This window comes from Dreissena polymorpha, chromosome 1, assembly GCF_020536995.1.
Source record: "Dreissena polymorpha isolate Duluth1 chromosome 1, UMN_Dpol_1.0, whole genome shotgun sequence".
NCBI classification, from domain to species: domain Eukaryota; kingdom Metazoa; phylum Mollusca; class Bivalvia; order Myida; family Dreissenidae; genus Dreissena; species Dreissena polymorpha.
This window is the reverse complement of record NC_068355.1, coordinates 49266684-49287298: the sequence shown is the minus strand read 5'-3', so window position 1 is coordinate 49287298 and position 20615 is coordinate 49266684. Positions and strand designations below refer to the sequence as shown.

At 36.3% G+C, this 20615-nt stretch overlaps 2 protein-coding genes across 5 annotated transcripts in view; one reads left to right on the top strand and one right to left on the bottom strand.

Moving 5' to 3' along the window:
• Window positions 1-5965, top strand: part of LOC127879997 (uncharacterized) — a 105521-nt gene extending 99556 nt beyond the window's left edge. The window contains exons 3-8 of one of the 4 annotated variants that reach the window (XM_052427174.1): window positions 1875-1920; window positions 2306-2451; window positions 3577-3652; window positions 4245-4431; window positions 5158-5248; window positions 5413-5965. In XM_052427174.1, the coding sequence (XP_052283134.1) occupies window positions 1875-1920; window positions 2306-2451; window positions 3577-3652; window positions 4245-4431; window positions 5158-5248; window positions 5413-5630 (764 nt within the window). In that variant the 3' untranslated portion in view covers window positions 5631-5965. The remainder of the gene's footprint in view (window positions 1-1874; window positions 1921-2305; window positions 2452-3576; window positions 3653-4244; window positions 4432-5157; window positions 5249-5412) is intronic. The other 3 variants (XM_052427182.1, XM_052427193.1, XM_052427202.1) reach the window with 3 other exon arrangements.
• A 9582-nt stretch (window positions 5966-15547) lies between these two features.
• LOC127880157 (soma ferritin-like) lies at window positions 15548-20036 on the bottom strand. The gene is made up of 4 exons (XM_052427393.1): window positions 19796-20036; window positions 18416-18562; window positions 16806-16931; window positions 15548-15864 (listed from the first exon to the last, which is right to left on the bottom strand). The coding sequence occupies exons 1-4, from the start codon at window positions 19898-19900 to the stop codon at window positions 15718-15720; spliced, it is 525 nt and encodes a 174-aa protein (XP_052283353.1). The 5' UTR covers window positions 19901-20036; the 3' UTR covers window positions 15548-15717.
• Between the last annotated feature and the right edge of the window lie 579 nt (window positions 20037-20615).

Sequence of the window (20615 nt, the reverse complement as noted above, 5' to 3'; positions counted from 1 at the left end):
TTTTAAAGGGGCCGTCCAACAGATTTTGGCATGTATTGAAGCATGTCATTAAATGCCTTATATTGATAAATTTAAACCTTTGACCTAAAAATCTCCCGTAAAAAACAAGAATACAATTTAAAAAAAGGAAAAAAGTAACCCTCAACAGGGCTCGAACCACTGACCCCTGGAGTCCTGGAGTAAAAGGCTCCCGCCTAGACCACTCGACCATCCATGCTCATGCTTAGAGCGGATGTATTTTTTACCAATATAAGCAATCCTCGTAGTTTCCCAATATATAAGGACAACAACAGAACTTTCCAAATTATTCAATCGTTTCGCGTCGCAAGACGCTTTATAATTTTCAGGTTTTCAAATCGTCAAAACATGCATATAATTGATATTTAAGAGCATGGTTAAAGGTCAGTATTACTATTTCCTCAAAAATATCATAACAAACACATACATTTTCGAATCTGAAACAACTTTTTTTAATTTTGTCAATTTACAAATCTGTTGGAGAAATAAATGGGTTGGCAAACTTTCTCGCGTGGTAATGGTATATAAAATTCAACTCGTCGGACCAATTCTAGAACACAATGACACTGACCTAGTTTTCTGTCACGCCTTTTTGAAAAACCATACACTGCGCAAAATGTGTGCCTCTGTATTGATGATATTTAAACACAATAATTGCGTCGATGATTATTTAATTAGTAAAGACCCTCGATCGAAGTTTGTAGTATTACTAGTTATCAATGGAATGATAGAGAGTTTAAAAACATTATCTGGAAAACGCCGCGCGCAAACCATAACCTTATAACGTCACCAGAAGAGGTGTTCACGTCACGAACAGTGCTACCTCCGGCCAAGCCGCCATCTTGTTGCTATTGCGCAATAAAAAACACTTTTTCGTGATTTAATCAAAAACTAGATTTTCCCAGATATGATGAATACGCAAACGTGTAGATCGCATTCTGGTCCATAAACATGTAAAATTGCAGCAAAAGTTATGGTCCAGTTTTCAATTGACCCAAATCGCGGCTATTACCGGGAGCTTATCGAAACTTATTCCCCATTAACAATCGTTCAATTGAACGTCATCAAAAGATGACGTCCAATTTATCACTCATTCCATACTGTCTTCTTATCTTCCGCAAATTGCTTTTTTTCAGTCAAAGCCGAATGTTTATCTGGCCCAGTAGTGAAGATCACCATCCCTAATTCATCAAATGCAACACTCGGCTACACAGTGTATAGTGTTGGTACAGGATGTCCTTCAACTACCGTTACCAGTTTACCGTTTACCTACATTATGGACGCAAGAGTCTCAGGATGTACATTTAAACTCGTGAGGATAGGCATAACGTTGTTTATACTAAAATTGCATGTAGCTCATTTGTTTTACCTCAAATATAGAAATATATACCGAGAGGATGTTTCTATGCCGTTATAATATTTTGTAAAAGGCTTAAATTATTCATTTTAACTGTTTATTTATATAAATGGACGTACTTTATTAGGCAAGTTATACCTTTATTTCACACGAGTTGTATTTTTAAGCGAAAACGAATGCATACACAAGATTTAGAACGTTTATTATGCTGTTTCATCTATACATATTGGTTCATTTAAAAAAAAAACATGACGTGTACTAAAGCGCATCCGACGAATAAATTGGACATATGTTTCTTATTTTCACGATAATCACACAACTGAGTTTTAAAAAAATCCTTGATTTTGGGAGATTTTTAAAAAGACCAAGCACTAGTATCATCATTGAAGCTAACTAGAAAATACTAAAAAATCATTATTATACCATTCAATTTCAGGGTACGGCGTTCAATTTGGTTGTTCAAAAATATGCTAAATTCGCTACGGTAGACGACAGTCGAAAGTGGATTTGATACCCCAGGTTTTATCTGCATCTGTCAATACAACGTAAATATATAAACTTTTAACTGTAAAAACTCGTTGGATAACATGTTAAAACTCGTTGGATAACAGTTTACTGTATACGAGCTAGGTGTGTGCCCACTTGACTTCTTTTCTGAACATTCCTATACGAGTAACATAGACTTTACTCAGATAAAATTTTTGTCTATTATACCTAATAGTAGTTTTGTATTTTTGTTTTGTGTGTGTCGTTCTTAACAGATTTATAAATCCCTCACTTTAACGAGAAAAAGTTCTGAACCCTTTGTTGAAAATCAATTCCGCGAGGATATAAGCGTTATGTTTAGTTTCAATTCGTATATGTTAGTTGTTGAAGTGAGCAAATGAAACGCCGAGAATACCAGCTCTAAGCATTGTCGTTTAACAACAGGATGCTCGACCAGACGTCTGCTGTCTCAGACACATTTAACACAACGGTGACGTTTGCAGTTGTGAACGAGAGAGGAGCCCCACTTTCTACTGTCAGAGTTGGACAGGACGTGAAGTTGCTGGTGCGAATTCCTGTGGCCGATAACGGTACGTTTAACTTTGCCTCTGAACAATCTTGAATTTCATAAACACAACAGCGCACGAATATTCGGATTATATTACGACTCGAACGTTCTAGGACACACTTTGCATCAGTCAAAATGTTTAGTATCGACGTGGTGTTATGAACTTGTCATTTAAGGTGAATTTCATCAATATAGACTAAGCTTTACTGAGTTTTCGTGTGACGAACTTAACAGACATGCTAGAGAGCAACAGCATGCCGATATCTCCGTCATTAATTTCAACAGGCTTTTATAAAGGAATGAAGAAATATTACGCAAGCTCACAAAAAAAACTGTAGTTTTTCAATGATGTATTTTAATTCCACGAATTGCGTTATTTCTACGACTTGTAATATTTCCATGATTCCTATTATAGAAGTGTTATTTCCGCGAGACTTATATCCTTGCACGTTGAGAAAGCATCATCATCGTCATCGTCATAATCATCGTCGCCACCACCACAACCACATCCACCATCATCATCATCAATATCATCATCATCATTATAATTATTATTAGTATTATTATTATTATTTTCTCGGACTTTCTGCACAACTCTTTTTTGCAGAATATACAGATCCCCATATCAGAATTATTTAAGCCGTACTTGAAAGGTGCATATACTTTTATAGAATCACAGTAAAAGACATTTTTTCTGGCGTTTAATTTTTATTTCTTAATATTTCAATATTGAATTACGACGGATTGAAGCAAGAAGTATATGCACAGCTGGCACTATATCTTAATTTCTCAATATTTCAATATTGGAATTTGAATGGTTGAAGCAAGAGGCAAGTGTTCAATCATTAACGTTTAAATGACTTCAATTGTAATGTAAACAGGATATGGTTTTGGGTCTTATAGTGTAATAAACACGCTTTATTGAATATCCTTTTTTTTCAAAATAGTTCATAAACATCCTTACTTTGTACAAGAAATGCTATAATAATTATGCCAGTTATAGCACTTCAAAGGTTTAATTTCCAATACAACCTTCCGGTAACTGATATATCTTTGTTATCACAACTTACTTATTACAAATTGATGTTAAACGTTAGTGTTACGATAAAGCATGTTCATTTGAATGTTGTTTTTTGTTTCACCGAAGCTGCTGTTGGATTTACCATCAGAACCGTTAAATTCCAAGTAGGAAGTGTGTCAGCCGTGACAATTATAAGCGCAGGGTAAGCAATATGGTACCTCAATTGCTTTAGCTAACTGAATGACAAAGATCTCTCCCCTGTATTTTGCATAATTTTAAATAGTTCAATTTGAATTTTACGAGTAGATAAAAGCACACACTGCTTTTTACGCTTTTACGCGAACAACAAAAGTCGTATAACCCAGGGTGAATGACTTGCTTGATGATTGCACTCTATAAAAAAAAATTACAGTATTCATTGAAGTTATTAAATAAATCAATATTTAAAGCAATTCGTTTGATGCTTACCCATCTTTTGGAAGTTTATTCTAAAGACAACATGTCATTTGCTCAGGTGAGCTAGAGGAACATGTAGCATGGGATATTCTTAAAACCTTATTTGAATATTCCTTGCTTTCTAGGTCGGCATATTGAATGGTCACGAGTGTCAATTTAGCACCTAGCTCACTGCAAAACAAACATTTCGCATTACTATTCATTATCGGTTTTCAAAAACATTAATACTAAACACTATGGTGACTGCAATTGCTTGGTTTAAAAAAGTTTCCACTAGGGTATGATAATGTATTTTCAATTCTTAGCCATATGTAAGATTATATTTCATTTTATTTCAGATGCCCCGTTGGTGGCGCTCCTATGAATGCACCAGTAAAGACGGATATCGAAAGTGGCGGCGTGCAGAATGTTCCCTTCAAAATGTTCGTTCCTGTGTCAATAAGTAACAGGCCCGCACCTTCATCGACTATTGCAGCTGTCTCAATTGAAGTCGAGGTTACACTTTGCAACGGAAATTGTACAGCGGTAAAGATAAGTTCGTAAATCGAGAGAAAGGATAATTTGCAATCGGAACAGCAAACATATAAAAGTTATCTTCTGGTATAATTTAAATTTGCATGGATGTTTACTTTACAGAACTCCTGCACTTTCTTGATTTTATTTTTTGAACTGCATTTATCAGTTTAATACTTTGATTTGTCAGAACAAGACTTTGACAAAGGCGCAACCAATACAGGCGCCTCCTTCTTGTGAAAACCTTTATCATTTAACGAGTATGCATGTACTTCATATTGCCTTTTAGTTCAGTTTAGCGGACGGACTGGCAGACGACCGGATGAATAAAGGAAGAGATCGACATATACTGAATTGGCAATCTTACAGCCTAATATTTATACCAAGTTTAATGATAATATTTGGTATATTTTGGGTTTATAACAGGGATCAATATACATAATGGGTTCTTGGTTATTGCAGTATCAAGTTTTGTTCTAATTTAAGCAACAGTGACCTGACCTTTTATATCTGTTGGAAAACAAGGGTTCTTACATAATCCTCACATTGCTCATTGTCATTTACCGCGTGTCAACCACATATCTTCATTATTTTTTAAAAAATCACATAATCCAGTTTTTGCAAACTGACGGACAGACGGTAGGACATACATAAATCTATAGTCCCATCTGTTCTAACCTGTAGGGGACTCAAAAACTACTAAAACAAACGTAAAAATGTGATTTTAATCTCGCGCAGGTGACTTGTACTACTGCAAGTGGAAGAAAACGTCGATCCTCTGACACTGATGTCCTGAAATTGACCAGACCACTGGTCATCTTGCCGCCAAGTAAGTTTTTAATTCGCCATGTATTTCAATTTGACATGTTTAAGTTTTACAAATTCAACTGATATGGCTGTAACCTATGTAGAAACAGAAGAATAACGTTGATACAATGTATGTGTATGCTTGGCACAGGATACAATAACAAAGTACGAAATATTTTGTTTTAGGCATGTCTGACGTGAATGAAACCGTCTGCTATAAGGACAGATCTGAGGCCCAACAGATACCCACCATCCCCACCGCCCTGATTGCAACTGCTGTCGGCCTTGGCCTGGTGCTCACGCTTTGCATCGTGGTGTTGGTGATCATGTTCTGTCGTCTTCGTCGACACGGTGACGCAAGGGACTCGAAGAAACCTTCTTTCGAAAATAAAGCTTACAATTAAGTTGTTAATGAGAATTCATGGTCTGTCTTGCTTAATTCTGCATTAAATATGGAGCTCAATACCAACATAGAATAAGTTTCTCCAGTTTCACAATGAACATTTTTCGAGATTTTATTAAAATCTTCTTGGGTATTGCATATGAATTTTTTATCAGTTTCATAATGCCCATTTTTCGAGATTTTATTTTAATCTTCTTGTGTATTGCATATGAATCGTTATACTTAACAAATGCGAGTTACTTTTAATGTCGGTTGCTAGAATTAAATAAGATCATGAAAGACGGACGAAGAAGTGAATAGGTATAACGTGACGTGCTAGAGCTATTCTATATTTTATATTCTATTATGTATTATATATATATATATATATATATATATATATATATATATATATATATATATATATATATATATATATATATATATATATATATATATATATATATATATATATATATATATATATATTGTTTCTGAAAGATATGTTAGTTAATTAAGACTGTATAAAACGTTTCGTTTCTTTAAATTATGTTGACATTTACCTGCTTATAGATTTAAAAAATGCGATTCAAAATATATGTCCTTTTCGCTTTCGCTTTTCTTAGAAAACACTCAATAATAAAAAAAATTCTTCTGATGTTTCTTTTCGTTTGTTATTGGTTCTTAAACAAAAAATTGAATACGCTGAATGTAATAAACAATAGTAGCGGCGAATTGTGCCATTTGTATATAGAAGTTGTAATCAATATAACAAGAAACAAAAAATGTCTTTAAAAAAGACAATGCACGCTGAAATTAATATTAAGCAGTAAGCCTTAAATAAATGACAAAAGGAACAATGATGGTAGTATGATTTATCCGACCCCATAATAAACTTATACACTGTCTGTCATTAGGCTTGCGAATAGTGCATTTATGATACGCAAACGACGAAATGTAATATGAATACACTTTCGATGACTTCAAATTTTACATACATAAAGATGTAAAACAACATTTTTAGAATTAAATGTTTGTTAAAAACATGCAATACTAGTTTTTCACAATCATAATAATACAAACAAAGAAATTTATTATATATTGTGTGCTTGTAAAAACAAACTTAACAATACCGATAGGCAATCGTGAGCTTATTGTTCAAAGAACGTTATGATCGGCTTCAGCCCCTGTGTCAGCATAGACATAGTTATTCGAATCGCAAATATATATGTCATATAAACAGACTTATATGCAGTGATATTTTTACAAATTTTCTCATATGAGTCCTGGGACTTGATAACTTGCAAATCTTTGAGTCCCCAAATTGAAAGAATGAGTATAATAATTAAACAATTTTTTTTAAGACATTTCAATGCGTTTTTGGGACTCACATAATTCGAAACTTTGCATCCCCAGAGGTTTTTGTGAGTCCATGCCTCGTGTTCACAAAACATTTTTGCAATCGAACATCTATTTTAACTGACATCGATTTTCATTTTTACCTATCAACTACAATTGAAATCCATTTCAAATGACAAGCAAAATCGATTTTCAATTGCAAAAACTATTTTGTGAACACGGGGCCTCAGGACGCACGCAGGACTCGCAGGTAAAAAAACACTGTATATCATAACATGAACGCGCATTACATTATTACATAAACTGAGAGATAGTGTGCAAATTACGTTAGTTCCGTGTCTGGATATATGTTTTGATATTTATTTAAATCGCTTTATTGAAATAAGTGTTAAAATTCAAATCATCAAAACTTCTGCAAAAGTATTAGTATATTTTAAACAATTGCACGTTGTTTGAATTTCATAAATTCAAAAAAAGGTATGGTACTAGATTTGCGTTCATTATCGCAGACAAACTAGGTCAAAAGTGAGCTTTGATAGCTACATGAGGATGTCTGATGTTATTCCTGAAGTTTTGACATAAGCTGCAAATACAGTTTTCAAATGTATTTTATATAATTTAACGCCACGTTTACCATTAACAAAAATAAATATCAGAAAACTGCCTATTAAGCCTACCTGCTAATTGAGCACATTGTCGGCATTTTACTACGATAGCATTGTCGCTTTAGAAGGAAATCCTTATACAGTCTTTCGTAAGTCAAATAGATAATAAGGTAAGAGAGCTGGGACACACTCCGGGTTCTCACATAATCAGCCTCAGGCGCTGCAGGACCTCGTCAAATTTGAAATAAACACACATATACACACACACACAGGTGGTTAACGTGTGGCTATGGTATTAATTAGTAAAAACATCATTTTCTATGAAAAAGATTCGAATTATAACGAAGAATCAACTTCTTGGGTAAAAAATATATCTCTATCAAATATACATATTCAACTCAAAATCACCCGAAAACAGGGTGCATCGCTTTGAACACCAATAACTTCATCAATTGTGCAGCGATTTCCATGAACATGGTCTTATTCAACGCAAAAATTAATTTTCTTTCCTGGAAATATACATATCTTGCAATATTTTTACAAATGCTGGGTCAAATCTTTTAAGAATTAACACGATACACAACTCGTGTAACCTACTCGTCATCGATTTCTTGTATACTGGGTAACAGTCTGTTGGAAAAGTTGTCCTTCTCGTCCTCTTCACGTCGTTCTTTGGGGCGTAGCATTGGATTATGCCCATTTTGATCCCCATTTCTTTGTTTGGAAAGACGCCGTCGTAATCCGTGGTCCATGCACCTCACAACCGTTGAGCGCTCACCGTAAGGACTTGAATAGCAACATTGCCCTGGGTGTGTGCTGCATGCTACTGCACATGTCGTGAGGACAGTAGTAACTCGCTGGAAGTCAGTCGCTTCTGAACAGAACAAGTCCATCTTGATATGCTGATTATAAAGATTGTGAGGTTTAACTTCATCATCTCCGCGGCCACTTTCGAAATATTCCCGGTCTCGTGCATGGCTCGGACATTACATGTACCGATGGTGGTGGTGATCCGCGTGGAGACATAGGTATGGCCTGACGGCATCCAGTTGACACTCTTGCTTGCTTTCACCGCCCGCCGTCATACGCCCACCAGCTGGAGTTCCATCTTCTCCTTGGTACGCGATTTCTGTTATTATGCTGTTTGCCGTTCCCGTAGCTAGAGGTTTTACACAGGATAGGGTAGATAGCCACACGTCCAACCCGCCTCTTTTTAGTCAAACTTGGTGTGTATTTAATAGTGAGTTTAAATGTCCTTCTGCGTCTTCACGACTTCATGTGACCGTTCAGGGGAAAAGTTTGATTGTAAGCCAAAAATAGGTCAAATGTTTCCCGGCTGCCCGGGGTTTTGTCAAAGATATAATTTTGCGAAATAGTCCAGTGCTCGATAGCAAATGAGAACTTAAAGTGCACTGAAAAACCATAAAGGATCCATTAAATATTATATTATTCAGGAATCGCCTTACATCTTCTGTGTTGGTGTGTTATGATGAAGGATACTGAGGTATTGCCTCTGATCGTGTGTTTTTTTTAATGTCTGGGCATACTAGTACATTGAGGAGTAAGTCAAGTAGGTCGTCAAAGTATATTAAGTATCTTGTCTCAGTTCTCGACGCGCAGACGCCGCCGCACCGCCCCCACTAAAGCATCTTATCTGACCAAGCCGAAAAGGGCTCGCTCTCACACCCAACCTCGCCATCGGGCATCTAACCGCAGAAATAATGAAGCAAGCGATACCACGCCCACCCTCTTGCTACCCTTGAGAACAGATTGTCTTTTTTAATGCTGTTTAGACTCGCAGTCTCGGATAAGCACCGTGTAGGCTCATAGGTCTTCAAAAAGTACGACGAATGAATCTTCCTCGTGAACTGCCCTTGTCTCTGCTTGGAGGGAAACCGCCCAGCGACAAAAAGTATCAGTTCTACGAATGACGTCATGCAAGCCATTCAGGAACGCTTCAATCACTGTCGACTATTGGTGATAATACGCATCCTCAGTGAGCACTCTTATGGAAAGGCATTGGGAGATTTCGACGAACAATACATGTACGACCCAAAGCGTTAGAAATTGTGGATACACAATTTTATTAATGTGATTATTTTGCAAATAATGTTAGTTCACATTAACTGTTTTGCCGAAATGAGCGGATAAAATGTTGTTTAAGTACAACAACCGCTTCAAGCAAATGTCAAAAGTATAAAACACAACAATGTATTCCATCCCTTGACGAATTTAATAAAGCTTTTCCGGGACAAATTGTTTAAGAATTAAGACAGGCTTCGTAGAGATTAGCCTCGCTATTGACGTGTTTTTATACTTACTATGACATTACTAAGGGCTTCAATGTGTGTTAGATACATTCTACACTAATATATTTCTATGACATCATGCCTGCCACTGCTCATGTGTTTGGGCATTTGGATTGCACGAGTAGTTTCCCGACCTTGCCGTTTCTTGTGTTCATTTATTTTGGCACAACCATTGTGTATGCGGATTTGCTGTAATCTTGCATCTCAATATGCTCCCTTGCCATTTTGTTATACTAGTATATCTATTCGATGTTATATATATGAGCAGTGTATAACTTTAATGAAATGCTGTAATATAAGTATAATGTGTTGATCCAAACATGCAGAACAAGAGGGCCATGATGGCCCTGTATCGCTCCACTGTTTTTTCTTTGCGAAAAAAAAAACGTGCAATGCGCATGGGTTGAAATGTACTCAAGCATGTAATTTTCTTTCTCTATCCCTTGTCCCACTGGGCGCTTAAAGTTGGAAGGATGAGCATTTTTATGTATGGAAAAAGTTACTACTGTGTTAATTAAACAGACTAAAAAGCCTGGGAATTGTTGCACAGGTCCTTTGCTTATAACGTAGGTACATTTATCTCTCCAAAAGATATTGTCGTTCTTTCTATTTCACATATTTTTAGATGCTGAAGATCAAATCTACGCATTTGATTTGATACAGATTCACAAAACCCATATGAATCAAAATGCCTTAACCCTTTACCAAACGACACATTTTGGACATTCCCACTTTGAAAGAGGTTGCAGACGACAATTAAATTGTAATGGAATCTGAAGGAAATGAACAGGTAGTGAAGAAATAATTGTGATAAAAGGAGAAATTGCTCATCTTGAGCAATTTCTCCTTTTATCACAATTATTTATAAAGTCGTCAGCTACAAACCTGTAAATCCTGTTAGTGTTTGGTAAAGGGTCAATAATCTCTGGTTCCTTCTTAAGAGCCTTTCACACATTTATAACAAATTTAATAGTAGCATCTTTCTTTGTAAAGAATCATCTCAAAATATAACAAGGGCTGTTTGTAAAACATGCATGCCTCCATATGGACTGTCAGTTATAGTGGCAGCCATTGTGTGAATACGTTATTTGGCACTGTGACCTTGACCTTTGACCAAGTGACCTATGAAGTTTCATAATCCTAGGCGTATTAGCTTTATTGAGTTATCATCCGGAAACCATTTTACTGTGTAAAGTCACCGTGACCTTGACCTTTGACCTAGTGACCTGAACGTCAATAGGGGTCATCTGCGAGTAATGATCAATGTACCTATTTAGTTTCATGATCCTAGGTGTAAGCCTTCTTAAGTTATCATAGGGAAACCATTTTTCTAAGTTCAGTCACCGTGACCTTGACCTTTGACCTAGTGACCTGAAAATCAATAGGGGTCATCTGCGAGTCATGATCAATGTACCTATGAAGTTTCATGATCCTAGGCATAAGCATTCCTGAGTTATCATCCAGAAACCATTTTACTCTTTCGGGTCACCGTGACCTTGATCTTTGACCCAGTGACCTAAAAATCAATAGGGGTCATCTGCGAGTCATGATCAATGTACCTATGAAGTTTCATGATCAAGCGTTCTTGAGTTATCATCCAGAAACCATTTACCTATTTCGGGTCACCGTGATCTTGACCTTTGACATAGTGACCTGAAAATCAATAGGGGGTCATCTGCGAGTCATGAACAAATTTGGTAGAGGACTATTAGATATCACTACATACCAAATTTAGTAGCACTAGGCTCTATAATTATGAACAAGAAGATTTTTTAAGTTTGCACAAAATAGGCCTTATTTAAGCATATGTTCATTTTTGTGACACCCGGGGCAGGGTCAAATTTGTCCCCAGGGGCATAATTTGAACAAACTAAGTAGAGACCTATTAGATGTCACTACATACCGAATTTGGTAGAAATAGGCCCAATGGTTATGGACAAGAAGATTTTTAAAGTTTGCACAAAATGGGCCCAATATAAGCATATGTTCAATTTTGTGACCCCTGGGACACGGTCAAATTTGATCCCAGGGGCTTAATTTGAACAAACTTGGTAGAGGACTATTAGATGTCATTACATACCAAATTTGGTATCCCTATGCCATACAGTTAAAGACAAGAAGATTTTTAAAGTTTGCACAAAACAGGCCTTATATAAGCAAATTTTCAATTGTTTGACCCCCCGGGCCGGGGTCAAATTTTACCCCAGGGGCATAATTTGAAGAAACTTGGTCGAGGACTATAAGATGTCACTACATACTAAATTTGGTGGCCCTAGGCCAAATGGTTATGGAAGAGAAGATTTTTAAAGTTTTCACAAAATAGGCCTTATATAAGCAAATTTTCAACTTTTTGACCCCCCAGGGCAGGGTCAAATTTGACCCCAGGGGCATAATTTGAAGAAACTTAATAGAGGACTATAAGATGTCACTACATACCAAATTTGGTAGCCCTAGGCCCTATGGTTATGGACAAGAAGATTTCTTAAGTTTTCACAAAATAGGCCTTATATAAGCAAATTTTCAATTTTTTGACCCCCCGGGGCAGGGTCAAATTTGACCCCAGGGTCATAATTTGAATAAACTTGGTAGAGGATTATAAGATGTCACTACATACCAAATTTGGTAGCCCTAGGCCCAATTGTTATGGACAAGAAGATTTTTAAAGTTTTCACAAAATAGGCCTTGTATAAGCAAATTTTCAATTTTTTGACCCCCCGGGGCAGGAACAAATTTGACCCCAGGGGCATAATTTGAAGAAACTTGGTAGAGGACTATAAGATGTCACTACATACCAAATTTGGTAGCCCTAGGCCCAATGGTTATGGACAAGAAGATTTTTTAAGTTTTCACTAAATAGGCCTTATATAAGCAAATTTTCAATTTTTTGACCCCCGAGGCAGGGTCAAATTTGACCTCAGGGGCATAATTTGAAGAAACTTGGTAGACGATTATAAGATGTCACTACATAACAAATTTGGTAGCCCTATGTCCAATAGTTATGGACAAGAAGATTTTTAAAGTTTTCACAAAATAGGCCTTATATAAGCAAATTTTCAATTTTTGACCCCCAGGGCAGGGTCAAATTTGACCCCAGGAGCATAATTTGAACAAATTTGGAAGAGGGTTACCCCAGGAACATTCCTTAGAAATTTCATCAGAATTGGACCAGTAGTTTAGGAGAAGAAGATGTTTAAAGAAAAAGTTAACGCACGGACGGATGCACGCACACACGACGGACACAGGAGCATGACATAAGCCCCGCTGGCCTTTGGCACAGTATAAATAACAAGAGGGCCTAAAAGGCCCAAAGTCGCTCACCTGAGAAAACAAGATACCTGTATTATTGGGACAATTCTTCTGACCAAGTTTCACGAAGATCGGAAAATAAATGTGGCCTCTAGAGTGTTAACATGGTTTTACTATAGCCATATAATGAAAATGCCCCGCCCCCTGGAAGCCATGTTTTTCAACCAACCAGCATCATTTTTGAAATCTTCCAAGAAATGATTGGGATGAATCTTCTGACCAAGTTTCATGAAGATCGACAGTAAATGTGGCCTCTAGAGTGTTGACAAGATTTTACTATAGCCATATAAGGAAAAATGCCCCGCACCTTGGAAGCCATTTTTTTCAAGCAAACTTAATTATTTTCGAACTCATCCAAGATATCATTGGGACAAATCTTTTGACCAAGTTTCATGATGATCGGCAAATAAATGTGACCTCTAGAGTGTTAACAAGGTTTTTCTATAGCCATATAAGGAAAATAGCCCCGCCCCTGTGGTGGCCATGTTTTTCAACCAACCGGCATCATTTTTGATCTCGTTCAAGATATTATTGGGATGAATCTTCTGACCGAGTTTCATGAACATAGGACTATAAATGTGGCCTCTAGAGTGTTAACAAGATTCTACTATAGCCTTATAAGGAAAAATGCCCCACCCCTTGGCGGCCATGTTATTCAAGCAAACGTAACCATTTTAGAACTCATCCAAGATATCAGTCAGACAAATCTGACCATATTTCATCAAGATAGGACAATAAATGTGGCCTCTAGAGTGTTAACAAGGTTTTACTATAGCCATATTAGGAAAAATGCCCCGCCCCCTGGCAGCCATGTTTTTCAACCAACCGGCCTCATTTTCGAACTCGTCCAAGATATTATAGGGATGAATCTTCTGACCAAGTTTCATAAAGATTGGACAATAAATGTGACTTCTAGAGTGTTAACAAGGTTTTACTATAGCCATATCAGGAAAATAGCCCCGCCCCTGTGGTGGCCATGTTTTTCAACCAACCGGCATCATTTTTGAACTGGTCCAAGATATTATAGGGATGAATCTTCTGGCAGAGTTTCATGAAGATCGGACTATAAATGTGGCCTCTAAAGTGTTAACAAGATTTTACTAAAGCCTTATATAGCCATATAAGGAAAAATGCCCTGCCCCTTGGCGGCCATGTTATTCCAGCAAACGTAACCATTTTCGAACTCATCCAAGATATCATTAAGACAAATCTTCTGACCATAATTCATCAAGATAGGACAATAAATGTGGCCTCTAGAGTGTTAACAAGATTTTACTATAGCCATATATAGCCATATAAGGAAAAATGCCCCCGCCCCTTGTTTTTCAAGCAAAGATTACCATTTTTTAATTCATCAAAGATATCAGTGGAATAAATCTTCTGACCAAGTTTCATGACGATCGGAAAATAAATGTGGCCTCCTGAGTGTTAACAAGGTTTTACTATAGCCATGTAAGGAAAAATGCCCCGCCCCCTGGCAGCCATGTTTTTCAACGAACCGGCATCATTTTCGAACTCGTCCAAGATATTATTGGGTTGAATCTTCTGACCAAGTTTCATGAAGATCAGACAATAAATGTGGCCTCTAGAGTGTTAACAAGATTTTACTTTAGCCATATATAGCCATAATAGGAAAAATGCCCCGCCACTTGGCAGCCATGTTTTTCAAGCAAATGTAACCATTTTTGAACTCATCCAAGATATCATTAAAACCAATCTTCTGACCAAATTTCATGAAGATTGGACAATAAATGTGGCCTCTAGAGAGTGAACAAGGCAAATGTTGATGTCGCACAACGGACAACGCATGACAAACGACGGACAAAAGGCGATCACAAAAGCTCACCATGTGCACGTTATGCTCAGGTGAGCTAAAAAGGCAGTATGCACCAGTTATCATAAATGATTATCAAATACCTAATTTCATGATATTCAGGTTTTTGCGTGTGAAGATATATTATACAACAATTAATATTATAGAGTTGTAGCATTAACCTGTGTGACTTAAGGGCGATATATCCTATTCGTCATTTGTTGAGCTGATGACTTGTAATGTTGTTTTCTTTTGTAAGAAGTACTATTATAAATGGAATATTGTATCATTTTCGTGTTCCGCATGGTTTGTGTTGCACTAGGTGTGCAATTCAAAACATCCGAACACCACTGTCATGTTATATAGCCAATGTGTCTTTGGGTTCCTTTATAAATGAGCGTCCATATATCAACAAATTTAACCCTATATAATTGTACAATTGCTACAGTACTGTCGATTTCAAAACTAATTTTTTTTTACGATCTAGACAAATATATGTTGAGAATGAGAACACATTAACTGAAAAATTTCACATAAAACAATACCATTAAATCAGTCATAAAGCTTTTTATTATTTCATAGAAGACAAGATATTAAAATTAAGTTAAGCTTCTATTAAAAATTGTTCTTAATTTTGTTCACAAAATGTTTTTATAACCAGAAATCTGTAGAATAACGCAAATAGAACAAGAATCCACTGCTGGGTTGCCAAGGTGATCAGTTTTTCTCTTCCTGGAGCTCTTTGTCGTAATGCCACTCCCCAAGACCGGCACCGACACGCTTGAGGTTTGTGATGCGGTCAGACAGGTCCTTGATGGCCTCTGCCTGCTCTTCCAGGAACTCAGATTCCACAAAATCACACATCTGAAAATGACCGGTAACATTTGAGATGCGCTCTCGGAAAACTGGGTTAAATGCATGAGCGTTAAGTGTCCTCCCAGATAAGCCTGTGCTGTGTGCAGTCCGCACAAATTAATCAGGGATTTACTCTTTCCACTTTCATGAAATTTTTCTTTAAAGTAAGACTCTTCTAAATAAAACAAGAGCTTGTCACAGTAGTGCCAAATCCCCGCCGAAATGTGTTTGCTTGTATGACAACATTTGTTTTGGAGAGTAGAATAATATTTGTAAAAAAAAATAAAGGGAGATAATTTACTTTGAAATTAAATAAAGGGATATAATTCAAACACTAAGGTAGATAGAGTTATGGTTCTTGGTCACTGCACTTTTCCTAGTTGCCATATGTTTATATTTCAAGTAAATCCCTTTAGTAGATTTAGAGTTATGCTCCGGACAAAATTAACTTTAAAGTTATATTAAAGGGGAGATAATTCCAAAACTAAGGTTGTTAGAGTTATGGTTCTTAGTCACTGCACTTTTCCTACTTGCCATCTGTTTATATTTCAAGTTAATCCCTTCAGTACATTAAGAGTTTTGCTCCAGACAAAAACTTACTTTAAAATTATTCTTAAAAATGAAAATCTTTTATTAATGTTATTTAATTACAAATAATGTCATAATTGTTAAAAGTTATTATGATTGCATTTAACATCATTTAACATCATGATTTCCATGCTGAAAATGATGATATTTTATACATGATTGATTCTATTATGTCATATTTAATATCAAGTATCTTTGAATGATTTTGATGACCTTTTTTTAAAATAATCGGTCTTCAGTAAAACAATTGTGTTAAAAAATCTTTTGTCTGGTGTATAATGATACAATGCCACTTAAGTTGAATAAAAAATGTTGGGAATGGGGCATTTGTATGATTGTCAATGTCAGCCATATGGGCGTACCTGGGCGTCTCCGTGCCCGTCTGCGACCTTGTGAAGGTCAAGAAGGGCCTGGTTGACAGTCTTCTCCAGTGCCAAGGCTGCCTCCATGGCATCTAGACCGCTACCCCACTCATCACGGTCTGGCTTCTGTGGAACACAGAAAAACGGTCTTTTATATGTCAGGTTTTATCAATCATATTTGAACAAATTCTTGAAAGACATACTTTTCATTACAATACATTTAGCTTTTTCTATGCTGATATCTACAGCCCACATACACTGTTTTTTATTTCAATAAAATTATTAATTTATATTATACAAAAATGAAATTTGTAATCTAAATTACAGGCATCTTAAAACAACTGGCCAGTATGTATTGATGTAGTATTTTGCTCTTGAAAAGCCACAAGACCCACACACAAACCATAATTTATAACATCAAATCAGATGTTACACTTTACAATCAGTGAAAAATGACCAACTTACCACCAAACAAAATTGCATCATTTTCCTCTCCATTCAGTGCAGACACATTTCAAACAAATTGTGATGACTTTCTCATGCTTTTGTCCTTTTGATTTACTTAGACGGCATCTTATTTCTGTTCTAACATTCATTGTCAGCAAATAATCCACACAGAGACGTCCTTAATAATTGGATGTGATCAATGAAATAGGCTTACAATAAATGAATTCTCAGCAGTCAATACACAATGGCATTCCTTAGACAGATTGTTATCATACGACCAACCCAATATTTTTCTCAGATTTTAATAATCTAATGTGACTGACCAATTGAATGTAGTTGACACAGAATTATGCACTTCTGTTAAATAATCGTTAAAGTAAATCATTAATTGGTTGAGAATATTATAGTATTATAACTAAAGATGTCACAATGATCAAATAAAATCAAATAATCATTGTTGGATGAGAAAGTCAGCGATAATCAATAATCTTTCTGGAAAATTGATGTCGCTGATGTAGTAGATAATAATTGAAAAGACTGAAATTGAGATGTTTCAGTTGGCAGTCAGTGGTTAGCATCTGTGTAAGTGTATTAAACAGTTTAAAACACAATCCTTTGTTTATATTGTTTTACATACACCCATTTATTGTGATATGCACCTCATTTTTCAACATTTTAAGTTATATGAAATTATCTCATGCCAATCTGTGAATCAGTTGACAAGGTATTGATCAGAAACGATTTCACTCTTAGTGTGATATTGACCTTGATCTTTGACCAAGTGACACCAATTTCAATAGGGGACATCTGCTGTCCAAGGCCGATGCACATTTGAAGTATTAAGCCAATCTGTGAATCAGTTGACTAGTTATGGATCGGAAACTATTTCACTCTTAGTGACAGTGACCTTGACCTTTGACATTGTGACCCCAAGTGTTAACGGAACATATTTTGCTTTATGATGTCAACATAAAGTTTGAAAGGAAATACCAGACAGATCAATGGATTGTTTAACTAGTAAATTGCTAGTTTGCAACTCCACATTTTATGCTACTGCGATATTGTCACGGTGAATTAAGCTGAATAAAAAAAGTATTGTCATGTATAAATAAGTTGCAAGTCCCATTAAAAAACCTAGCAAAGCATAAAACATCAAACAGTACCTGGATGGGCTGGAGTACGATGCGACCGCCTCGCTTGTTCTGGTACTTCATCAGCTCCTCGGCATGTTCACGCTCCTCTTCAGAGGAATGCTTGAAGAACTTGCTGAACCCTTTCAAGGCAACGTCGTCACGGTCAAAGTAGTAGGCCTGGTAAAGATTATAGAATCAGAACTTCTTCGTTTTGGCTGCAAATCTGGTCCTTAAGTAATTGTTTTCTTACTTATCAGAATCAAGCCTTTGTAAGTTTATAATTATTTTGTTCAATAACAGTGTACAGTCATGTACTTCTAATTATTATGCGAGTAAATGCCCTCGATTGGATATCAAATAAATAAATACAAGGTCTGGATTACACCAAAGAGAGATCATACATTTCTTAATTGCCTTGAAGGGTGTAGGAACACATTATATGGAGTCATATATTATTGAGACAAGTATTCAAGTTATTAAGGCTAAATTGGTGATTGTAGGCTCAGGTACTACTTAAAAGTACCCAGACACAGTAACGTGTACTCTTTAAGTTTTAGTATACTACAAAGTCCCCAGGATACAGGAATACACTAAAATGTATCTCCTGTCGCTAATGTTCCCGGGGTACTTTTAAGAAGAACTCGAGCCAACTGGAACAAATTGAGACAACCACCATTGGTCATAGTCTGCTCATGTACTACTTTTAAGTGTGTCTGGTTACTATAGTCTGGAGTTTACAAGTAAGTACTGGGGAACAGGAAATATACTGAATACCCCCGCGTACAATCTAGTTTACTTTCCGTACATGGGATGAAATGAACTTTGTAGTACAGAGTAACAGGGGTATTAGTAGTACTGGAGATGGGAGATGACAACAACCTATCGAGCTTTTTTACTACATACGTACGATTATTATAATGATATATATAATCCAATACATCTGTTCACAAGTTTAAACAATTAAACGTTATTGGTTTGCCTCAAATATAATTTATTATGCGAATCAAATGAAAATTGCAAGGATGATTAGAGTCTTAAGTATTCTACACAGATGATCTTAATTTACAATTATTATAAACACGTTCATTTCTGCCTTTAGTCTCTTATGAACCAAGTCAAGCCCTGTGTTTAAAACATATTTATTTCAGAGTTAAACAACTGGTAGAAAATTGTATAGCATTTACGTATTTAATGCAAAGTAAAGGTCATCTATTTTTAGACATCCTGAGCTTAATTAAACGCACCACCTCTGTGAAAATATTCTTTTAAACAGCGAATTAATTAATTTGTCTTCACTTAAAAATTACGATATTAACTTACAACAATATGTCTCATCCACTTCAAAAACAAAATCCGATACAACGACATCAATATTTACGAAAAAGGAAGATAAATGAACATGTCACCTACCATTGACTGGTAGACATAGCTGGCATACAACTCCATGTTGATCTGTCGGTTGATTCCTGCTTCGCTGTCCTGGTGGAAGTTTTGACGTGGTCTTGACAAAGCCATCTCGATCAGTTGAGCTTAGACCGTAAGGTGGTAGAATTTTTAAATAACAAAACAAGTTACAAACTGGAATTATGTTGATATTCGCCTGTACGTACACTGACGCAGCAAGACAAATAATCAATTCATGTAGCTGATGACGCAAACGTGTGTTTATATAGACAACGATCACGTGATCATGACGATTTTTCACGTGATAACTATTGTTAAAAAAGAGCGGCGCAATAACAATTTGTACAAGAAAATTGGTACAAAGCTAATCACCTGCAATACTTTGTGAAAACTGTTTGCAAAACCGGGAAAAAGCTTATTTCAATGCATGGTTGGTTAATATTTAATGTCAACATTGATGTTGTTGTTGTATTCTTAAAATCCACCAATTCACCTCAAGTCTGGTAATGAACAAGCGTATTGCATATTGCAATCTTTTTGGTTATACAATGTGGGGACCTTTAGATCTATAATTTGAGATCGATATCGGATATCGGAAGGTGTGTGTGCGTGTGTGTATTTCATAGTTTAGTTACAAGTTCCACATCGCTTGTCCATGTCCGCCCCGTCCGTCCCATACGTACGCTGCCACCCCTGCTGCCCCGCTTCTCTCGTCCCACTTCCGACGATGAAATATAATACAACGACTGTCCACCTACGGACCATTAGCATTCCGCTTGGCGATTCTACAGAGTTCTGGGCATGAGCGAAGTCAGTGGGAGAGGAC

Excerpts from the sequence above, each read along its gene's own strand:
- LOC127880157 (XM_052427393.1), bottom strand. The coding sequence starts at position 19,900 with ATGGCTTTGTCAAGACCACGTCAAAACTTCCACCAGGACAGCGAAGCA. Across the intron at positions 18,563-19,795 it reads GCTATGTCTACCAGTCAATG|GCCTACTACTTTGACCGTGA; the intron begins GTAGGTGACATG and ends AATCTTTACCAG. Across the intron at positions 15,865-16,805 it reads ACGGGCACGGAGACGCCCAG|ATGTGTGATTTTGTGGAATC; the intron begins GTACGCCCATAT and ends GGTCATTTTCAG.